At 42.1% G+C, this 22357-nt stretch overlaps 2 protein-coding genes across 11 annotated transcripts in view; one reads left to right on the top strand and one right to left on the bottom strand.

The window, feature by feature from the left end:
* Window positions 1-22357, top strand: part of PIGW (phosphatidylinositol glycan anchor biosynthesis class W) — a 135607-nt gene that overhangs the window by 87674 nt on the left and 25576 nt on the right. For 2 of the 3 annotated variants that reach the window (XM_072137259.1, XM_072137255.1), the window contains exon 2: window positions 20043-20136. The gene's annotated coding sequence lies outside the window, so the exon portion shown is untranslated. Of the gene's footprint in view, window positions 1-18008; window positions 18210-20042; window positions 20137-22357 lie in introns of those variants that run through there. The other variant, XM_072137257.1, reaches the window with a different exon arrangement.
* The window catches only part of ZNHIT3 (zinc finger HIT-type containing 3), a 50596-nt gene that overhangs the window by 22369 nt on the left and 5870 nt on the right, over window positions 1-22357 (bottom strand). For 3 of the 8 annotated variants that reach the window (XM_072137264.1, XM_072137262.1, XM_072137263.1), the window contains exons 2-5: window positions 22027-22168; window positions 20674-20815; window positions 20549-20580; window positions 9457-9519 (exon numbers count right to left, since the gene is read on the bottom strand). In XM_072137264.1, coding sequence (XP_071993365.1) covers window positions 9457-9519; window positions 20549-20580; window positions 20674-20815; window positions 22027-22117 — 328 coding nt within the window. In that variant the 5' untranslated portion in view covers window positions 22118-22168. Of the gene's footprint in view, window positions 1-9456; window positions 9520-20548; window positions 20581-20673; window positions 20910-22026; window positions 22169-22357 lie in introns of those variants that run through there. The other 5 variants (XM_072137266.1, XM_072137267.1, XM_072137269.1 and 2 more) reach the window with 5 other exon arrangements.

The following is a 22357-nucleotide window of genomic DNA, read 5'->3' as shown; positions in this document are numbered from 1 at the left end:
ACGGCCCATTTTTTAAAATCTGACGTGTCTATTTAAGTGGTTATAACTTTGGAATGCTTTAACATATCCAGTTTGATTTGATTTTTCGTGACACATTTTACTTCATGTTGGTTGAGATATTTAAGCAATATGTTTAGTATTTATTTATGAAATAAATGGAAATTTGGCAAAAATTTTGAAAAAAACAATTTTTCCAAATTCAAAATTTTCTACTTTTTGGAAAGTTCGTCATATCACAAAAATAACTTGATAACTAACATTTTCCATATGTCTGCTTTAACTTGGCCACATTTTTCAAACATCTTTTCCTTTTTTTAGGATGTTAGGGGGCTTATAACTTTAGGTGCAATTTTTCAGATTTTCCCGAAAATCATCAAAACCTACTTTTGGAGGGTCAATTTAGTTAGAAGTGACTTTATAAGGCCCACATGACAGAGAACCCCCACAAATGACACCATTTTAGAAAATACACCCCTCAAAATATTCAAAACAACCTTTGGGAATTTTGTTAACCCTATGAGCGTTTCATGAGGGTTGAAGATAAATGAAAGTGAATTTACAGAAATGTAATTTTATCTTACAATAGATTAATTGAACACTAAAATGTGCACCTCCACAATGGGTTAAAAAGGAAAATGCATTTTACAATGTTTAGTGCAATTCCTCCTGAGTATGCCAATACCCATTTTGTCACTGTACCCTGCTGTACGGGCACAGGGGGGCACTTGGAAGGGAAAGAGCGTTGTTTCGTTTTTGGAGGGCAAATATGGCTGAAAAAGTTTTCATGTGACAGGATGCATTTGGAGAGCCCTAATGGTACCAAAACAGAGGAAAACCCCAACAAGAGACACCATTTTGGAAAGTACACTCCTTGGAGAGTTTAGCAACGTGTAATTTGTGTATTTGCCCCAACAGGGGTTTGATTCAATTAGGCCCCAAAAGGGAAAAAAGGTGAAAATTTTCTAAAAAAAAAGTAACTTTTACTCCAAATTTATGTAAACCACAAGGGATAAAAGATGAAACAACCCCCATAAATGTGTAAAACTATTTCTCCTAAGCACAGAATTACACCACTTTTGCATATAAAGTGTTGTATGGGTACACAGTAGGGCTCAGAAAGGAAAGAGGGGCTTTGGCCTTTTAGAAGCCAAATTTGACAGACATCCTTTACATGTGTCAGAATGCATTTAAAGAGCCGTAGTGGTACCAAAACAGAGGGGAACCCCAACAAGTGTCACTATTTTGGAAAGCACACCCCTTAGAGAATATAGCAAGGTGTAATTTGTGTATTTGTCCATAAAGGTGTTTGATTTAATTAGGACTTAAATAGGAAAAAGGTGAAAATTTTCCTATGAAGGTCATTTTTCCCCTATTTTTTTTTATAGCCACAAGGGATAAAAAAAATGTAATAACCCCCCAAAATGTGTAAACCTATTTCTCTCGAGTGTAGAAGTACCCCACATGTGTATATAAAATGTTGTATGGTGTGTCACGCTAAATGTAAAAGGCCTTAACTCTAACGTTTACTACTGAGAAAGCTTAGATTACTAAAGGCAGAGGTTGCATTTGTGCAGGAGACTCACTTTGACCGAGCAGGGAATTTTAACTTCGCCAGACATTATTTTCCACATGCCTTTTCTGCCTTTCACGACCATAAAAGAGCTGGGGTGGCAATACTCCTCTCAGATACATGCCCTGTGACAGTTTACGCCCAGCACCTAGATCCGGGGTGGAGGTACATTATCCTAGAAGGGACACTACGGGGAAACCCAATTATACTATGTAATATATATACACCCAACACTGCCCAAATCCCCTTTTTGCGGAGAATACTGCGTAAACTGCAGACACTCTCCCCAGCGGCAATACTGACGCAGGAGCGAGTAGCTAGGGAATTCCGTAAGCTTATCCGACTGCACTCAATGTACGAACTCTGGAGGAGAGATCATCCGGGCGAGCGCACCTTCTCTTTCTTTTCACACCCCCACAAATGTCACACGCGAATAGATTACTTCTTTGGGAATATTGTAGCCCTCCGTCTTCTAGGTTCGGCAGACATTGGCACCATCACATGGTCTGACCATGCACCAGTCTCTGTAACCCTCACACACTCACTGAGACCCACTAAGATTAGTAGATGGCGACTAAATGAGTCTCTGGTCAAGGACCCCATATTACGGGAACAGATTAGGGCGGCCATTCATGCCTTCTATGTCAGGGAGGAGCACTCTTCACTTTCAAAAGAGGCGTTGTGGGAGGCACACAAGGTAGTAGTGCGGGGTGAATGTATAGCAGTATCCGCAAGGGTGAAAAAAACAGCCTCTGAATACTACAAAAAAATTCTACATACAATTAGGGACCTAGAAGCTAAAATGTTATCCTCACCAAGCACAGTACATCTAAAGGCGCTAGTGGCAGCGAGGGCTAAACTACGGGACTACGCCTATCAGAAAATAGAAAAATTACTAATATTCTCGAAACAGAGATATTATGAGAAGGGCAACAAAGCACACACACTTCTGGCAAGACTATTGTCGGAAAGGCATACCAACGGTACCCCTCAAGCGATTAAGGACACAAGAGGCGACCTTAGGTATCCCCCGAAAGAAATTGCACACTTGTTTGGGGCCTACTACTCTAAACTTTATGCACTGCCTAGTAATCTCCCCAGTGATGAGAATAAGAAGCGAGACTTATTGAAATCTTACTTGTCTGCCTGCCAATTACCGATATTATCAGATGCAGCAGTGGCTACCCTGAATGCTCCCATATCAAAGGAAGAACTAGATGAAGTGATTAAGATGCTTCCTTCGGGAAAATCCCCCGGGCCAGATGGACTCACTTATCTGTATTATAAAGTTTATCTGGAAGATCTAGCTCCCTATATGTTGTCACTGTTCAACGCTTTTCTAGAAGGAACCCTCCCTTGCCGCGATACGCTGGCATCTTACATTTCGTTGATTCCTAAGCCAGGGAAGGATCCAACCGAATGTGGCAATTATAGGCCTATCGCATTGCTTAATTCTGACCTGAAAATCTTTACCCGCATCTTGGCTAATAGACTTAATGAATGGCTACCACAGTTGGTCAATAAAGACCAAGTTGGCTTTGTCCCGTGGAGGCAAGGATCTGATAACACCAGACGTACTATAGATCTTACTGACGTGATTAATATGGAATCGCGATCCGCTTTATTGCTTAGCTTAGACGTGGAGAAAGCTTTTGATAGATTAGATTGGTCATTTATGATAGATGCACTGGAAACATATGGAATCATAGGGAACTTCTTAAAAGCGAGTCGTGGATTATATAGTATACCCACAGCAATGGTCCGCTTCCCGCATGCCATATCAGACCCCATCGCCATACATAATGGTACTAGACAGGGGTGCCCCCTTTCCCCCCTAATTTTTACTTTATGTATTGAGCCCCTAGCTGCGAAAATTAGGCTTAATGCTGATATCCGGGGAGTATATCACTATTTGCGGATGACGTTTTATTGACCATAATGTGGCCTCACACCTCACACCTCCCTTCCGGTCCTACACGCTCTTATTTGGGAAAATGGCAACTTAGCAGGGTATAAGGTAAACACTGCGAAAACAGAAGCCCTACCTGTGAACATCCCACTTGAGGAGTTGTCCTTATTGAAACAGAGCTATCAGTATCAGTGGAAGACAAATTCCCTAAAGTATTCAACACTCTATAATGCCAATTACCCCCCTTTACTTAAGGATTTGCGAAGTATGCTCACTAAATGGAAAGGACACCATATTTCCCTGCTCGGTCGAGTGGCTGCTGTTAATATGACTTGGCTCCCAAAACTTTTATATTACTTTAGAACTCTGTCAATTAAAGTACCACAAAAGGAGCTTAAGGCTCTGCAAGGGGCTGTTTTCAACTTCATTTGGGATAATAGAAGACATAGAATGCCTAAATCAGTCATGCTTGCTCCCAAGGCCCGAGGAGGCCTAGCAGTCCCACATATTGTGAATTACTACTGGGCAACACAGCCTCCTATACTAAGTGGGTCGAAATAGAGAAGCTCTGGTTGGCCTCGATGCATCCTAATTCGTGTCTATGGGGGCCTAACCCCCCCCCCAACCTACCCAACCATTATTGGGCCCTATTACATTCACCATGTCCACTTGGCGAATATGCCAAAAAAGGTTTAACCTCTCCTCTAAGTGTTCCCCAATGATGTCAGGCTTATATAACCCTGCTATACCGGACAGCTTGACGTCTCACATGATGAAGCAGTGGGCTATAGCAGGGTTGTTCCACCGGGCGGACATGGTGGACCCTCTTACAATGGAGTTGAGACAGTTTTCATACCTTAGGGAAGAACGTAAGCTACCTAGAGACGAATGGTACCATTATATGCAAATAAGACACTATGTTACTGAACAATATGGTTCAGCGCAAGTTTCCAGGCCTTCTGAGTTTGAACACTTATGTAGAAGGGGTACCTCGTGTCGAGGTTCGATATCTGCCATTTACCAGATTTTAACTGCCCCTCCAGGGGACGCCCAGGCCACCCATAGATATATGAGTAAATGGGAGACGGATATCGGACGCACTATTCCCCCGGCCCTTTGGCAGGTGATTTGGAGTAGGGCGGTGAAAGCGTCAATTTGCACGGCTTATAAGGAAACACAATATAAGATAATGATAATGATGGTATCATACCCCGACCACTACTACATACCCTCAACCCGACAATTTCGCCCATATGCTGGAGATGCCAAAAGGAAGCAGGCATGCTTTTCCACATTTTTTGGTCTTGCCCTCGTATAGTACCATATTGGCGGTGTGTCATGGGGCTGACTGGGAAGCTGTTTAGTACTGGGGTTCCATTGGATCCTCTGATATATCTCCTTAATGTACCTCCACAAAATATGCGCAAACATTATACGAAGCTATTCTAACATATCTGTATGGCAGCTAAAAGTCTAATAGCTAAGGCATGGAAACAGACTCTCCGTCTGAAGTAGAGTTATTTTCCCGCATTAAGGAGATTTATACACTGGAAAAGATGACAGCCTCACTCAATAACTCTATGGACGCCCTTCTGACAGTATGGGAGCTGTGGGATTCTTTTTGCACCCATAGGCTTATAAGCCTCCTCGAGCTACATTTTGGACAGCACCAACTATCTAAACTTGGATACCCTGCCCCGAGATCCATTTAACCCTTTGTGTCTATTGTCTTGTCTACCCAAGTCTTGTCTCTATGTTTTATGTTCTAAATTTTGAGTTATATAAAGTTAGGTTACTTGTTATAGGTTGATTTTACGCTTTTGGGAGAAAGCATGGCAGACTACAGAGAGTCTAGCCTATCTTCAATGGTTGGTCTAATATTGCCTGGTGGTAGATAATTAAGAGTAGGCTTTACTCTGGAATGAGATCTTTATTTGAGCAAATGAATCGCATTATACCATTTCACTGTTTAAATTGCTTGTATTGTGTATTGTACACTTCCTGTACCACCAGAAACAAAATCTGTTATTGTACACATAATGAGGACCGCTGTATTACCATGCTTGTTGTCTCTGTTGTAAAGATTGAAAATATATAATTTTAATAAAAATTAAAGTTTAAAAAAAAATAAAAAAAATTGTTGTATAGGCGCTCACTAGAAGGAAAGAGAGATCATAGCATCATAGTATATAAGGCTGGAAGGAGACGCAAGTCCATCAAGTCCAACCTTTAAGAATTAAATAAAATGTTTTATCCCCATAACCCGTGATATTTTTTCTCTCCAGAAAGTCATCCAGGCCTCTCTTGAACATGTACATAGAGTCCGCCATAACAACCTCCTGCGGCAGAGAGTTCCACAGTCTCACTGCTCTTACAGTAAAGAACCTTTGTCTATGGTGATGGTAAAATCGTCTCTCCTCTAGGCGTAGAGGATGCCCCCTTGTCCGGGTCACAGGCCGAGGTATAAAAAGATCTTTGTAGAGAACCTTGTACTGTCCGTTCAGGTATTTGTACATTGTAATGAGGTCTCCCCTCAGTCGTCTTTTTTCTAAACTGAATAATCCCAAATTTTTAAATCTGTCTTTGAGAACATTATCCCAGTCTATGCCTTTAAGGTCTTCCCTTAGTTGCTGAAAATTTGCCCTCCTGAAGTTTAGAGTGTTGGTTGCCCCTTCACTAACGCTCTTAGTAAAGCGTAATACAAAATCAATGATATTATGATCACTATTCCCCAGGTTCCCCCCAACCTGTAGTTTTGATACCCTATCAGGTCTGTTGGTCAGGATAAGGTCCAGCAGTGCCCCCCCTCTTGTTGGCTCCAGGACTAGTTGCGACAGGTAATTGTCTTTTGTTGTTGACAAGAACCTGCTGCCTTTGAAGGACCTGCAGGTTTCTGCCCCCCAGTCGATATCTGGGTAATTGAAGTCTCCCATGATAAGTACTTCACCTTGCTTTGAAGCCGCATCTATTTCACTTATCAGCATTTCCTCTGCTGCCTCCATTATATCTGGAGCCTTATAACAAACCACTAGTAATATTTTATTATTCCTTCCTACACCAACTTTTGAGGCACTTATTTACCTCCTTGATTTCCCGCTGCCTTTCTGGTGTGGCACGTGGTACAGGCAGTATTTCGGAGAAAATTACCTTTGAGCTCCTTGCCCTGAGCTTATGGCCTAAATCTCTGAAATCATTTTTAATGACCTTCCACCTACCTCTTACTTTGTCATTAGTGCCAATGTGGACCATGACCGCTGGTTCCTCACCAGCCCCTCCCAGTAATCCGTCAACCCGATCCGGAACATGCCGAACCCGAACACCCGGCAAACAACACACTGTTCGGTATGCACGGTCTTTGTGACAGATTGCCCTGTCTGTTCCCCTAATAATCGAATCTCCCACTACCAGCACCTGTCTGACCTTGCCTGTGCTCCCATTACCCTTTTTACTGGAGCAGACATTCTCCTGGTTGCTAGCGGCCACGTCTTGCTGCAGCATTGCTACCCCAGAGCTGATATCCCCCTCATCCGCCAGCCTGGCAAACTTATTGGGGTGCACCAGATCAGGACTAGACTCCCTACAACTCTTCCCTCTACCCCGCCTTCTACATGTTACCCAACTAGCTGCCCCCTCACTCTGCACCTCCATACTTCCCTCCCCACACCCATCTTCCCCAGAGAGTTTGTGCTCCAGGAGCAGCAAACTTCGTTCCATATTATCAATTGCCCACAGCCTTGAAACTTGCTCATTTAGATCCAGAATCTGGGCTTCCAGATGAGCAATTTTCACACACCCCACACAGCAGTATTCCCCCTCGAACGGCTGTTCAAGGAAAGCATACATGGCACAGGATGTACACCGTGTAGCAATGCCACTTATGGAGTCCATTATTCTAATGGGGATTATAATAGAAATATGCACAGAAAGAAGAATCTACAGTCAGAGTAACACAAAACACAGCAGTTACCTGCTAAAGCCCCTCAAACTTAAGTCCCTTAAACCTAGGTCACACTTAAGACACTGCACACACTTGGGATCAATGCACACTCGCCGCCAAGCTCACACACTCGCTTTGTTTTCCTTTTAGAAGCCAAATTTGAAAGAAATGTTTGACATGCATTTGGAGTATCCTAGTGATGCAAAACAGATAAGAATCAGAAAAGTTACCCTAATTTTTGAACGCACACCCCTTAGAGAATTTTGTAATGTGTAATATATGTATTTGCCCCTACAGGTGAATGATCCAATTAGGCCCTAAAAAATTTTTGTATAAATGTCACAATTTTTGTAAGCCACAAGGGATAATATATTAAATAACCCTGAAAAAGGTATAAACCTATTTCTCACGAGTGTAGAAGTACCCCACATGTTCATATAAATGCTTTATGGGGTCACAGTAGAGGAAAAGAGTGATGTTTGTCTGTTAGAAGCCAAATTTGACAGAAAACAGATGAAAACCGAAAAGTGACCCTAATTGTTGAATGTACACCCCTTGGGGAATAGGTAATATTTAAGGTAAGGTGTAATATGTGGTGTAGTGTAATACACGTGGTGAAATGAGCATTTTGAACATATAGGTCAGTGGTGGCGTACCTATGGCACGGGTGCCAGAGGCGGCACTCCGAGCTCTTTCTGTGGGCACCCGAGACATAGCCCCAGCACACCAGACAGGACTCAAATAATTTTCCTGTAGTTCCAATCAACTTAAAAGATGCTGCTTTCAGTGATATTTTAAAGTGACTTGCCTGGCTACTTGGGACAGTAGAAAGAGGGAGAATGTGTAGACAGGGCCAAATTATCTCTGAAGGACTTCCTGCTGGCCCCATGATTCTCTTTGTACAGAGGGACACTTGAAAGAAGCTACAATGATGCAAATTTTCCTTCTTTCTACTGTTTTGGTGTACTCAGGAGGCCAGTAAGATTGAACGTTGTTGAAGAACAGGGAGCAATAAGATACTGCTCTAATTTTGGTTGGCACCTCGCAATAAATGAAGGGGATTTGGGTTTGCAGTTTGGGCACTCGGTGGCTAAAAGGTTCGCCATCACTGATATAGGTGGTTTCCAAATATGATGTGCAATGGAGTCCAAGATGGAAATTGCAATTATTTCTGGAAAGTTCAGTGCCCATTTTGTGGCGCCCGTTATGTGGAACCCATCATTTGGTGCCCAGTTTGTGCCACTGTAAAATGTCAGCTCTCTGATTAGGAAGCCATATTTCCTTATGTGAGAAAGACCCAACATGTGATCCTAAACTTCTGGCGCTAAAAACCTTTATATATTTTAGTGTATAGTGTATATTTTAGAGCTTTGGGAGGTGTCATTTTTTGCGACTTTTGATGACATTTACAATGTTAAGGTAGATTCTGTGGTAGGTGCATCTAACGTATAGAAGGATAGCCCTTTTAAGGCTAATCCTTTACCCCCTCTAATTTCATGGACGAGTGCGCGCAGCTCCTTGTAGCTGTGCGCTGAAGATGTCTGGGTAGGAGGATCAAAGGGGCTACTGGGGCGTAGCCTCAGCTCCAGCTGCTCCACGCCCAAGTAGCCGCTTTAGAAAATTTGCATTTGTAGATCTGTAGCGGTAGGTTTCCTTATTGTGTAGCTTTCTTTATTCACAAAATTACTGTTTGTAATGAGTGTATTTTGTTGTATTTACATTTCCCTTACTGGAGAAGGACAATAGGTATTATAAAGAGAATAGTAAGGAAAATAATATGGACGTTGTTCTGGCCTATTTTTCTCTTTCAGGACCTCAAGGGATGTACTGAGAGGACTAGGATAGCAAAGGATCTGCTGGACATCAGAAATGAAAGCATATAAACAAAATATGTCCTAAATAACAAGGAATAGATTATAATAAGTATATATATATATATATAATTTTTTTTTTTATCAGGGAGACCATTTAACCATTGTGGTAAAACAAAATGCAATAAATATCAGGGAAAAAAAAATCCCCCAAAAAATACATTGATACCTCTTGTCTGTAACACATCTGGCACACTTGGTGAACTCTGCTCTCCTTTTGGAACACATCTTTCTTTAACACACAAGAAAAAGGTGATTAAGAAGTGAAAGTAAGACATAGTCATTAATTTTATAATAACAGTGCTACTAAGGATGTTTGAAGATAGTATTCAAGTACCCTAGGGAGGATGGGGGTCTACAAATACAGTTCAAATAAAATAAAATGACATTTCCCCAAGAACCAGTTTAAAAATAAATAAAAGTCAAAAACTTCTTATTCCTGGCAGTGTGTCATCAATTGAAAATTGCACAAAAAAAAGGTGTGAATCTTAATTTTTTTCTATTTTACAAAATTATTAAAACGTTGTACAGTTCCCAAAATTGTAGAAAAGAAAAGGTCAGCTCACCCTGCAAAAAATTACACTTTTTCATACTTTGGTTAGGAGAAGCTTTGTAAAGTTATTAGCATCAGAATATTGTGGAAGAAATTTTCTTTATACAGAAGGTTTAATTTTCTAAAATCTATTAAAACCTACATTAGTTTGGTATCCTTGTGATTGTACCCATCTAAATAATAAAGGGTGCAAAAAGTATTAGATATTAGAGGGGTATTCCCACAAAGACAAGTTTCCTATATGTATTCAGGATAGCAAAATAACACTCTCTAACTCACTGTTATTAACAAAAATACAGCATTTCACAGATATAAATCCAATCTGTCTCTATCAGTTTTCCTGTACCTAGTTGCCCCTAGACACGACCCAGTAACTTATGATTTTGGGTCGGGTGGCCGCTGTCTTTGATTCCAGTGTGAGGCTGTACTGCAAAGTTTCAGTCCCACTCTAGCCCCACGCACCTGCAGTCTGGAGTTCAGACACTCACTGATCCACTTTCTACCAGCACCACATCCTGAGTCTGTCATGCCTCTGTGTAACAGGTATCTCATGCATCTCATCTTCTCTGATCTGTCTCATCTTTCCTTTTATGTGTCAGTGTGTTAATACAATGTTACAAGCCAGATGAAAGTGTATATACACCTGTATCCTGATACCCACATTGTCAGCTCGCAGAACTAGATGGATCATATTGGGGCTCATTTACTAAGGGTCCGAACGCCGCACTTTCGTCGGGTTTCCCGAATATTTCCGTTTAGCGCCAAAAATTGCAGCGGGATTTTGGTGCACGCGAACGGATTGTGGTGCATTGGTGCCGGCTTTCACGGGACAGAAATAGGGGGCCTTCGAACAACCTGATGGATTCCGAAAAAACTCGGAATGCAAGAAAAAAATAATAATTATGTCGCAAGATCAAGCACTCACATGCACCAGGAAGATGGTGAACTCCGGCAGACCACGGCGCAGCAGCGACACCTGCTGGATATCGGGCGCACGACCTTAGTGAATCCCGGCAGACCCGAATCCACGTGGGACAACTCGCCGCGGGATCGTGACTGGACCGGTTAAGTAAATGAGCCCCAATGTGTCTACTTAGAGAGTCCCCACCCACACCCTGGAATTTTGCACTGACCAGCCTAGGGACCGATGAGCTAAAGCAGCAATAAAACTGAGAAAAATTGTAAAGTAAGGGGTTAAAATGATCTTTTTTGTGTAAGCATCCCTAGGGGATTGACATGTGAGAATATTCTTTCGTAGGAAAACTCATTTCAAATGAAGACTGCAAAAAACTGGTTTGTTTGTCTGTCATTTTCACCACATTTGGAATTTTTATCCTGTTTTCCAGTATAAGGCATGGTATATTAAATACCGTCATTAAGAAGTACAATTTTGTACACAGAAAACAGGCCCTCATATCTTGGCACACAGAAAAATTAAATAGGTTATGTATTTTTAAGGATAAATGCTTTATGCTACATATTTTTACTCATGACTACATGATTTTAGGAAATAGGGAGAGGGGGTGGAGGCACATGTTAACCCCCACATCTCAGAAGTGGCTGAATGCATCTAGACCCACCAGAGACCCCCCCCCCCCCCCCGGGAGGTCTGTTTCGGCATTTAGTTGCATACCAAAGTGATTCATCATTTCGGTTCCACGTTTTTGGGTTCCACGTATTTAGGAACCATTTGTTTGGGTCTAGTGTAACCAAGTTTAGAAAGTCTGACTCCTGTTTCTCTGTTCCCCTCAGGTGAATAGCCGATAGGAATAACAAGTTTGACTATGAAGATCTTCTTGGACATGTTCAATAATTCTTTGGATCTGGCACCCCCCCCCTTTGTCTGCGGAAATAAGCTTCTTCAGTTTTGTTGCCTTATAACACTTTTACGTGACGGTCCCTTAGATGTTGTGGGCGGACTAGAAGGTTCCTAGGTCTGCTTTCAGTTCACTGAAGTTTGAGGATTTTAGCTGCGCGAGAGTGTTCCTTGTCCCCTAGACATGATGGCCAGGAATTACTGCTCCCTAACCTTTCAGACTTGCATCGGGCTGAACACCAAGTGTTGGGTTTGGATTCCACCAAAACCCTTTGGCCATATTTGGGGTGTTTTTCCACCAGATGCGAGATAGTTTGAAGTCCAAGTGCAGAGGGCTCTTTTCCCAGAGTTGAAATGATCCACTTCTGGAATATCCTTGTGCGATATTGGGCCCAGGCCACACGTTAGATGCATGAGGGGAGTAGTTCTAGGAGATTCACAACTGGCAAAATGCTTCAAACGTGGAGGTACAAAAGGAACTTGTTTTTTTTTTTAAATTTAACATGACTGGTTTTATATTTGATTCACTATCCAGCCTAAATTGTGAAGATAACCCAGATTTGTTTTGAAGATAGACCCTCAGCTCCTGTTCTGATTTGACCTGATAAAGAGCAGGTTGTCCAGATATGGAACAATGGTAATACTCTGGCTTCTAGTTCTACCTTAATCTTGGTGAAGATACGTGGAGCTGCGTATATCCCGAAAGAGCGAGCCCTGTACTGAAAGTTGCAAGTTTCGCCTTTCAGAGATTTTAATGCGAATCTTAGAAATTTTTGGTGTAAGGGATGAATGGGGCAATGGTAATATGCATTCCAGGTCTACTAAGCACATGAAGTAGTCCTGTCCTGTTAGCGGGGTGGCAGATTTTATAGATTCCATTTTCAAATGTCTGTAACTGATTAATTATAAATCTAAAACAACTGAAGAAATCAAAACAAAAAGACACATTGGGTTTCTTTACAAGAAACGGGGAAATAGGCTCTGCACAACCCTAGTGTTTTGGGAAATTATTTCCCAGTTGTTCACAAAAGCAGAACGTCTGCCCGCCACAGGAACATCATTGTTTTTTCCGTTTAAGAGATAATCCTAGCCTTTACCGCTTTAGGATTACTCCACCTGCCAGATTTTTCTTTATCCTTAAAGGGAACCTGTCACCACATTTGCACATATAAAGCCAGTGACAGGTTCCTGTAAAGCTCTATTAACTGACTAACACCCTTCTTTTAGTGAAAAATTGTTTTGCTTACATCCACATACATCACCCTTTATCTTATGTTACCTGGAATCAGAGGGGGGCATTTCCTGGTCATCCTGCCCCTCCCATCTAATCTTCCCCATGCCTTACGCTTCCTTACTGGTCAGTTCATATCATGTGACCCAAGTGCAATCTCAGATCCTTTATCCTTTTAATAATAGCAAATTGTACCCCATGCATGTATCTGACCACATGAAGTCACATCCTCCATGGAGGCTGCTGGGATTTATCTGTGCATTGTGTCGCACACGATTGGATTTTGGTGCAGCTGTGCTGGCTTACATGTGCCATAAAATGATCCGACCGATTCAGATTAAGCGCGGGATTTAGGATTCCAATTGTGTCGCAAGACAATGCAGTTACATGCATCGGGAAGAAGGTGAACTCTGGTGGACCTGAGCAGGGAAGCAACAGATGCAGGATATCGGGTGCACGATCTTCGTGACAATGCACTTTCAGGGATTGCGTCAGGACAGGTAAGTAAATGTTGCCCATGGTGTACAACTTGCTGTTGTCAGAAGGCTTAGAGACCTGCGAAGAGGTCCTTGAAAGAAGCCAAATGCATCTGCCAGGATGCATTTAGAGAGCCGTAGTAGTACCAAAACAGAGGGGAACCCCAACAAGTGTCACCATTTTGTAAATCACACCCCTTAGAGAATTTAGCAAGGTGATCTTCTGATCACTTGTTCAAGCTCTCTTACAGCTTACACAGTGCAATACAGATGTATTGCACTGTGTAATTTAAGTCACTGAGCATGCTGTACAGCCGGGTCCTGCCAGAAGGCACGGACCCGGCTCCCGCAGGAGGATCGCTCAGCCCCAGGCACTGGTAGTCCAGGGGCTGCGATCGGAGCAGCGGACCCCCCCCCCCCCCCCGTGGGGTGTCCGATTCTTGTTAAGTGCCCCTAGCACACCGCGGTCAGCGCGACCGTGGCGTGTAAGGGGTTAACACCGGCGACGTTCAGCCACCTCCCGCGACAGAAATCGGGGGGCGTGGCCGTCGGACAACCCGACGCATTCGGAAAAAACACGGAATTTAAAAAACAATTTGTGTCGTAAGATCAAGCACTCACATGCACCGTGAAGAAAGTGAACTCCGGCGAACCTCAGCGCAGCAGCAACACCTGGTGTATATCGGGCGCACGGACCTTAGTGAATCCCGGCAGACCCGATCAGCGTTGGAGAACGCGTTGCTAGATCATGACTGGACTGGGTAAATGTGCCCCATTGTGTCAATTTTTTTTTTTTTTTACACAGTGCCATGTGTTACATGTGACCAGTGACATCATCGCAGGTCCTGTAGTCTTCTAAGAATAGCAAACTGTACACCATGTATGCGATTACATGAAATTTTAAGAACACTTTAAAATTCTCAGGAAAATGTTTACAAAAAGGAAGTGAGACCATTAGGAAATATGCAACAATGTTTAACAGAAAGGCTTTAAAGAGAAATATTGAATTATTATAACAAACACTATACCCCTAGTCCCTACAGTTACATGGGACCCCTAGTCCCCACATGGGGAGGATTAGATGAGAGGGGCTGGCCAAGCAGGACATGACCCCTTCTAACGCCAGGTATTATAAGATAAAAGGTGATTTATGTTGATTTAAGCTAAACAATTTTTAGCTAAAAGAAGTGTGCCTGTCAGGACTTGAACCGGCGGACTCCGCTGTCCCAGGCTGCAGCTCTACCAACTGAGCTAAGCAACAAGCTGGACAGCTCCAGTGCTGATCCTTGGCCTAGTTTTTGACTTTCCTGTTCCTAGTTCCTGTTTTCCTGGCCTTGCTCCACCCCTTCCTAGATTGGACTTCCTATTTAAACCCAGCCTTGCCCATACATCCTTGCAAGATTATTGTGCTTCCAGCCTCTAGTCTAGCTTGTCTCCTTCTCTCCTGCGATTGACTCCTCTACTGTGCAACGACCACTGGCTTCCACCTGACTACGATACCTGCCTGCTCCCTCAATACTGACGCTGATCTTCTGTGCTACGACCTCTGGCTTCCTCCTGACTACGATACCTGCCTGCTCCTCTGTACTGCTAAGCCTCTCCTGTGTTCCGACCTCTGGCCTTCCTGACTACGATTCCTGCCTGCAATAACTCAAGTAAGTTACAACACTTAGACTCCAAAACCAGACCCAGATCGTTACAGAATAATCTTGCCTACCATGGAGTCAGTTGTGACCACTCTGAGACAACAGGTGGCTGAGCTACAAGATTTTGGTGCTACTTATCAGGAAAAATTCTCTAAGTTGCAAACTGTGGTGATGGATCAACAAAAAGAAATAATTGAATTACAAAGGCAAATTCTGGCTATGCACAACCAAGGCGCAGATTCATGCCGCATGCCCCTGCCATCAAAGTTCAATGGAGAACGTCACCATTACAGAGGTTTCTTAAAGGGGTTGTCCGAGTTTTTGAAAAAAAGCTAAAAGTGGCCGGGACAGGGCTGCTTAAAAAAAATAAAGATGTACTTACCTCCCGGTGCCCTCCCGTATCCAGCGCTGCCGTCACTCCGGTCCGGGCGCCATGTAAACAAACATGGCTGCCAGAGCAGCGCTGGACTCAGTTCCGGCCGGACCCGACAACCTTCCGGCCCCCATACACAATGCTGTGTATAGGGACGGATAGGCGTGCCCGGCCACGGCCGGCAGGAAGCTGAATCCAGCGCTGCTCCGGCGGCCATGTTTGTTTACATGGCGCCCGGACCGGAGTGACAGCAGCGCTGGATACGGGAGGGCACCGGGAGGTAAGTACAGCTTTATTTTTTTTAAGCAGCCCTGTCCTGGCCACTTTTATCTTTTTTTCAAAAACTCGGACAACCCCTTTAAATCAATGCCGCATATTTTTTCAAATGCAACCTGCACCTTTCATCACAGATAAGAAAAAAGTATTGTTTATAATCAATCTCCTGACAGATGAAGCTCTTGCATGGGCCTCGCCTTATGTGGAAAAGAACAGTGACCTCCTCAATGACTTGGAAACTTTTACCAAAGCCATGGATCAAGTTTTTGATGACCCTAATCGTTGTGCCACTGCTGAAAACAAATTACATAATCTGCGTCAAGGACGACGCTCTGTTGCTGAATATATGGCAGAATTTCGTCGCTGGGTAGCTGACACCAAATGGGATTTACCAGCCCAGAAGAGTCAATTTCGACGAGGGTTATCAGAACAAGTGAAAGATGAGCTTGCCAGAGTGGAGGCCCCTGATAGTTTTGAGGAATTTGTTAAACTCTGTATCCGAATTGATCAGAGACTTACAGAACGTAGGAATGAAAAGTTGAGAATCTTTGGAAACAATCCGACCTACTCTTTCAGCCAATCTACACAACAAAAGACTGAAACAACACCTGAACCTATGCAGATTGATGTAATCCGCAAACCTCTTACTGCGGTTGAGAAAGAAAGGCGCCGTACTGAAAATCTTTGTCTTTATTGTGGAGACATTATGCCATCCACTGTCCAAATAAGTTCCAAAGGACTGTAGTCTGCATAAGTGGGAAGTCAGTAAACAATGTTGAACTTTCTACACTACCAGATTCTGCTTCTCAGTCTATCTCCTCTGTAACTCAAGACAAAGTTAATTCATCTCATTTTGTCATTCCTATACAAATCACCATTGGGAGCCGTACGTTACAATGTTCTGCTATGTTGGATTCTGGTGCAGGGGGTAATTTTATGGACTTACAGTTTGCACTTGACCATAACATTGCACGTAGGCCTAAATCCATTCCAATCGAAATGGAAACAGTTGATGGATCACCTTTATCATCTGGGCCTGTAACTGAGGAGACAATTGATCTTGGAATTTGTATTGAACCTGATCATCATGAAACTATGACTTTGCATCTGATTTCTTCTCCCAAGTTTCCAGTCATTCTAGGAATTCCATGGTTTGCTATACATAATCCTTTTATCAACTGGGAATCAAGGTCGGTTACCTTTCCATCTAAATACTGCAAGGACAATTGTCATAGGAATCTGTTTATCCAAAAGCAAATGCAAGTCTCTGAAATTTCTCTTCAAAAGGACATGTTGCCACCTCAGTACCAACAATTCAATGATGTCTGCAGCAAGAAAAAAGCTGATCAGCTACCTCCTCATCGCCCTTATGATTGTCCTATTGAGTTGCTTCCTGGAGCGGCTATTCCTTTTGGGCGAATTTACAGTCTCTCTGAACCAGAATTAAATGTACTCAGAGAATACATTGATGAAAATTTAAAGAAAGGCTTTATTCGTCCATCTTCCTCCCCAGCTGGTGCACCCTTGTTCTTTGTAGAAAAGAAAGACTCATCCTTGCGGCCATTTATCGACTACAGAGAATTAAATAAGATTACTATTAAAAATCGTTACCCTCTTCCCCCGATTCCTGAGTTACTGGAAAGACTGCGCTGTGCCAAGATATTTACCAAACTTGATTTAAGAGGGGCATACAATCTCATACGTGTTCGTCCAGGGGATGAGTGGAAGACACCCTTCAGAACAAGATATGGACATTTTGAATACCTGGTTATGCCATTTGGCTTATGCAATGCCCCAGCCACCAGCATTTTATAAATGATGTGTTTCGAGACTTCTTGGATCAATTTGTTGTGATATATCTTGATGACATTCTAATATTTTCTGACACCTTGCAGGAACACCGCAGACATGTTATGTTAGTCTTGGAACATTTACGGGAGAATCATCTTTATATTAAATTAGAGAAGTGTGAATTTGAACAAACCAGAATCCAATTTCTGGGACATATCATATCTCCTGAAGGCCTATGTATGGATCCTGGTAAAATCAAAGCTGTTGTGGGTTGGCCTGTCCCCAAAAATGTTAAAGATATTCAGAGTCAGTTAATAGAGCTCTATAGGAACCTGCCACTGGCTGTATATGTGCAAACGTTGTTACAGGTTCCCTTTAAATCGTCAATCAGGGTATACCTTTCCTCTTTAAGAACTCTAGTTTGGCTATCTGTAAATAGTGTTTTATTATATTCCTTTAAGCATTTTAGTATGACAGATAGCACATCTTTTAGAGGGGTTTCTACTGGGTTTATTCTCCCGTCACCTTCTCATTTTCCTTACCCTCTATGCCAGGTATCAGGAGACCAATTCGGTTTCATCTGCCATAATGATCACAGAGAGACCCAGAGCCACTGCTGCTACGATGTCCAGGCAAGAATGCATGCCGGCTGAGGAGCTCCGGCATGTTAGCATATAGGCCCCGCCCTCACTCCGAACTTCCAGTTCCGGGCCGGAAGTCACCTCAACGATGGTCCCATAGATGGGCGTCTTCAGGGCAGGTATGGATGGATCCTCTATTCTAAGGGGCGTTGCCCCTTAACATCAAGGTGATCGATCTAAAAAGTAGTAGAGCGGTCCCAAGAATTAGTCCCATGGGACCGCTGGATAAGGACCATAGTGGATGATCACTATGCCGTCACACCCAGAAATGGGGGAGGTATTTGCGAAATATATTTAATAGAGAGTCATTTCTTAAACCTCTCCCGTGAGAGGAGTCTTGCAACCTTAATCCTGTACGAATAGGAAGACACTGGAGGGATGCTAGGCGAGTGCTTTTTACCTCTTGCAACCTCCTGTTCTTACGGGATATAAGGAGCAACCTTATGGTGGGGCCGTCATGGGAACATGGGAAAAAAACAAAACAAACAGATGACAAGTGGACGAAGAAGATTAACAAGAGTGCTGGATCTAGCCTACTCCTAATGCCTCATTCAGACAGTTCACAGAAGAAATTAAAAGTTACAGCTGCTAAAAAGTGAAGTTTTTAAAAATGGTATAGAATATCATTCAAAATAAAACATAAGCGGCACTCACCAATGATAAAACATATGCCTCTATTTCAACAATCACAACAAGGTCATTCAAATATTTTTTTTTAAACAGATTGGATAAACACCAAATTCTTTTACTGACACATGATAAATTTATAAAAGAGAAGCATGATTTTGCCAAATACTGTGTTGCTGCTTTTGCATTTTGCCATTCTCACCCATGGTGTACTAGATGGTTTTAATGAAGCTGAACATATTTTATGACTGTTGAGTGCTGCTTTTTCTTTTTGAATGATACTGCAGTGAATGTTGTCTTTACCAAGTTCAGCAACACCTTCTTTACAAATTGTCACCCTACTCCATGGAACCTTGAAGCACCTATATTTTATTGTTTGTGGTCATTATTTCAAGAGTTGTCCTAGTTTATAGAGAATAAAGATGGCACTTGTCAAAACTTTTAGACACCAAGCCCATGGACAGAATTCTATCCATTGGCAGTAAAAATAGAAGCTGTTATAGAAGGTCAGCACGCAGAATTCGAGAAAACCGTGAGGAATTGATAGAGAAAGTAGATTGGAAAATTGTATAACTTTTCCTTACACAAACCATATCAAATGTTTTCTGAAACACTTTACATATCAAGAAAGTGGTGCAGAACGTTTAATAGATGTGTATTGGTAAATTGCCTAATATCTTGCCCACCCACACTACAAAAAATGTGAGGTAAAGTAACAAACCCCTTTAAGGATCACTTCACCACATAGGACAAGTAATTTCAACCCCTTCCTACCAATGCCCTTTTTATTGCGTTTCCATTTTTTGCTCCCTTTCTTTAAATATTTTTTTTATACTGTGTGTGAAGCTTTATAAGAGCTTGTTTTCTGTGTAACGAATTGTACTTCACAGTGGAGGCATTTAATTTCCCATGCTGTGTACTGGGAAGGGGGAAGAAAATCCAAATGCAGTGGACTTGATGGGAAAAAAAACACTTGTGCAGCATTTTCTTGTGAGCTCTGAAGTTAAGGTTTTCACATTTATCTCATTTTGCCATATTCTGCCTTTTTTTATATACTTTGGCTTATGGAGCTTGGTAAGGTGTAATTTTTTTGCAGGACATTTACATTGATACCATTTATAGGATTGTACAACCTTTTCATCACATTTTATTTACATTTTTACAAGATGCAAAATGACAAAAACTGCATTTCTGACATTTTGGCTCTATTTTCCTATTACAGGTTTTCCTTGGGAATGCGGTGATTTTTTAGGATTTATTTTTATATCAGTTCCAGGTGACTTGAATTTTTAGTTTTGCTTTGTTTTTTTAACTTTTTCTTTTAGATCACCCCACCACGATACTTGAACTCTAAGTAGTCGGATTGATCCTGCCATACTACAGTTTAGCAGTTCAGACAGTCGCAAAGTTACATACAAGGTAGGTTCTTTAAGTTTGTACTTATGACAAAACAGGCATCTCTTATAACTGTAACTACAGACAAAAAATAGTTCTACTGACAATTTCATTGTAATTTAATTCATTGGATTTTTATAATTTTGTACTGTCATGGAAACAAGGATTATCAATAAAGCTTAATTACAGATACCTTACAGCTGATCATTGCATCCTTGACCAGATGTCACTGTAGGCAGAGAGGTCCATATGTAACTAGGGGTCATCTGTACACAGATGTCTGTGGATGAGGTTTTTGCACATGATCTGTTACAGTGGGAATTTGCTGCAATATGCAGCGAACACCCAGTCTGTATGGAGAGATGTAGTACTATGCGTATGTTGGTTTGCAGCAAGAGGTTCAAACACTAATTGAGGAAGGATATATGAAGATCACCTTTATGTCTTTTACAGCAATCCAGGGAACAGCTAGGAAAAAGGGTAATGAAGCTAATAAGTAAACGCTCAGGAAAGACACAAACCCCTTCCCCACACCAGATCACACCTGGAGTTATAACTTACTAACGAAGCCTGCAGCACGGGCAGCGGTACTTGGAAGTTTCCACAGTGCACATGCAGCACAAGTCTCCCATATTGTGGTCACAGCAGACTTCTCCACCAGACGGAAATAGGTGTGTACTCGCACACAGCAATAGGGCGTTCTCTTAAGGAAAAAGACTCAAAACGTCAGGTCACGAGTCACTTGCAATGTCTAAAGAGCACCCTGATGTCACTATAAAAAATTAAGAGAGACAGATCTATAGACAAAGAAAGAAAAGTCAAAAACATAGGAGACATAATAAATTTTAATACAATTATCAGCTTAGCAATAAATGAAAAATTTAAGTGTAACTGTAAAGTTAATGATTTTACCAAATTCTCCTATGCGATTGCAATTTTCAGAGTGATGCCCATATTGTGTTTGTGATAAATAGGGCCTGGGGGAGGGAGACCTTATACTACTCAAATTACCCACTTTTCCTCAGCCTCCACTTAATTAGCCTAATGGAGCTAGCAGAATGTTATCTGGCTCGGTAGGGTACCGAGCTTCAAAGAATATCCCTAGCTGAATCGTCTCCATGGACTTTCCCCCCTATTTTCTAACAGGAGACAGAGAGTCATAAAAACTCTTAAACCAATATGTGGATTAGGGACACTTATGGTCCATCCTAGCCCAAGGGCAACTACATTTTTGAATTGGTTATCTTCAGGAGATCACAGTGGCCCAATTCCTGGGGTTCTAGCATCCTCAGGTCCAGAGATATAAATATCTCTGGATAGGACCATAGCAAATGGGTTGCATTATGTTTGGCATCAATGCGATCCAGGGATTCACCCGGATCCATTGATACCAGAACCATGACCCTACAACTTCCTCTTGAGAGGCTATGGTTTCTCCGGGGTTCTGGATGTAATATCGGCACAAACTCTGACAGTTCCGATCTGTAGAGCAGGTCGGAACTAGCGTAAATTTGTAAATTTCATGTCACGTCTTCCACATAGCCCCCAACCTGTGACAAGGGAGGGAAGCATAATTTACTATTGCTACTCTGCCAGTTTTTAGGTCTTAGGTTGCATTTAGGGCTTAGGTTGCATTTAAAAATGGAGTGTGTGAATGCAGCCTTAAAAGGGTTAAGTGTGCTCCAGCAGCTACAACCAGATTTGTGAGTACATTTTGAATTCAGATACATTTTTTCTTTTTGTGAAAAATATTGTATCGATATTGAGTATCGTAATACTTTTCCAGATATTGTATCACACTGAGAACTTTGGTATCGGTGCAACCCAATACAAGAGCATAATTGGTTGACATGTTATGTCACTGCAATGTACACATCAATGCCTCATAAAAAAGCATGTGAATTAGTGACATACCACTTAAGTAGATATATAATACGGTTTTTGAAAACGCATCCGTTTTTGACAGGTTTTCAGGAGTCCATATTTGTTTATCTGTCAGATTCATAAGGCTTGTCAGCACAGGCAGAGAAAATAGCTACTACAGCAATGAGGTAATCTGAGGAAAATAGCAAAAAAAAAAAACAGCTGGATATAGGTAACAAAGATAATAGGCAAAAGTTGTTCTACATCCCAAGAGCTCTTGATTTTTTAAAACCCTTCCCGAAGTGCACCTTAATAGTACAGTCCTCGGTAGTTGCCAACTCACGTTCGGAGCCAGGACCCTACTGAACGGGTATCAGTTGCT

This window comes from Engystomops pustulosus, chromosome 2, assembly GCF_040894005.1.
Source record: "Engystomops pustulosus chromosome 2, aEngPut4.maternal, whole genome shotgun sequence".
Lineage (NCBI taxonomy): Eukaryota > Metazoa > Chordata > Amphibia > Anura > Leptodactylidae > Engystomops > Engystomops pustulosus.
This window is presented reverse-complemented; position numbering and strand designations above follow the sequence as displayed.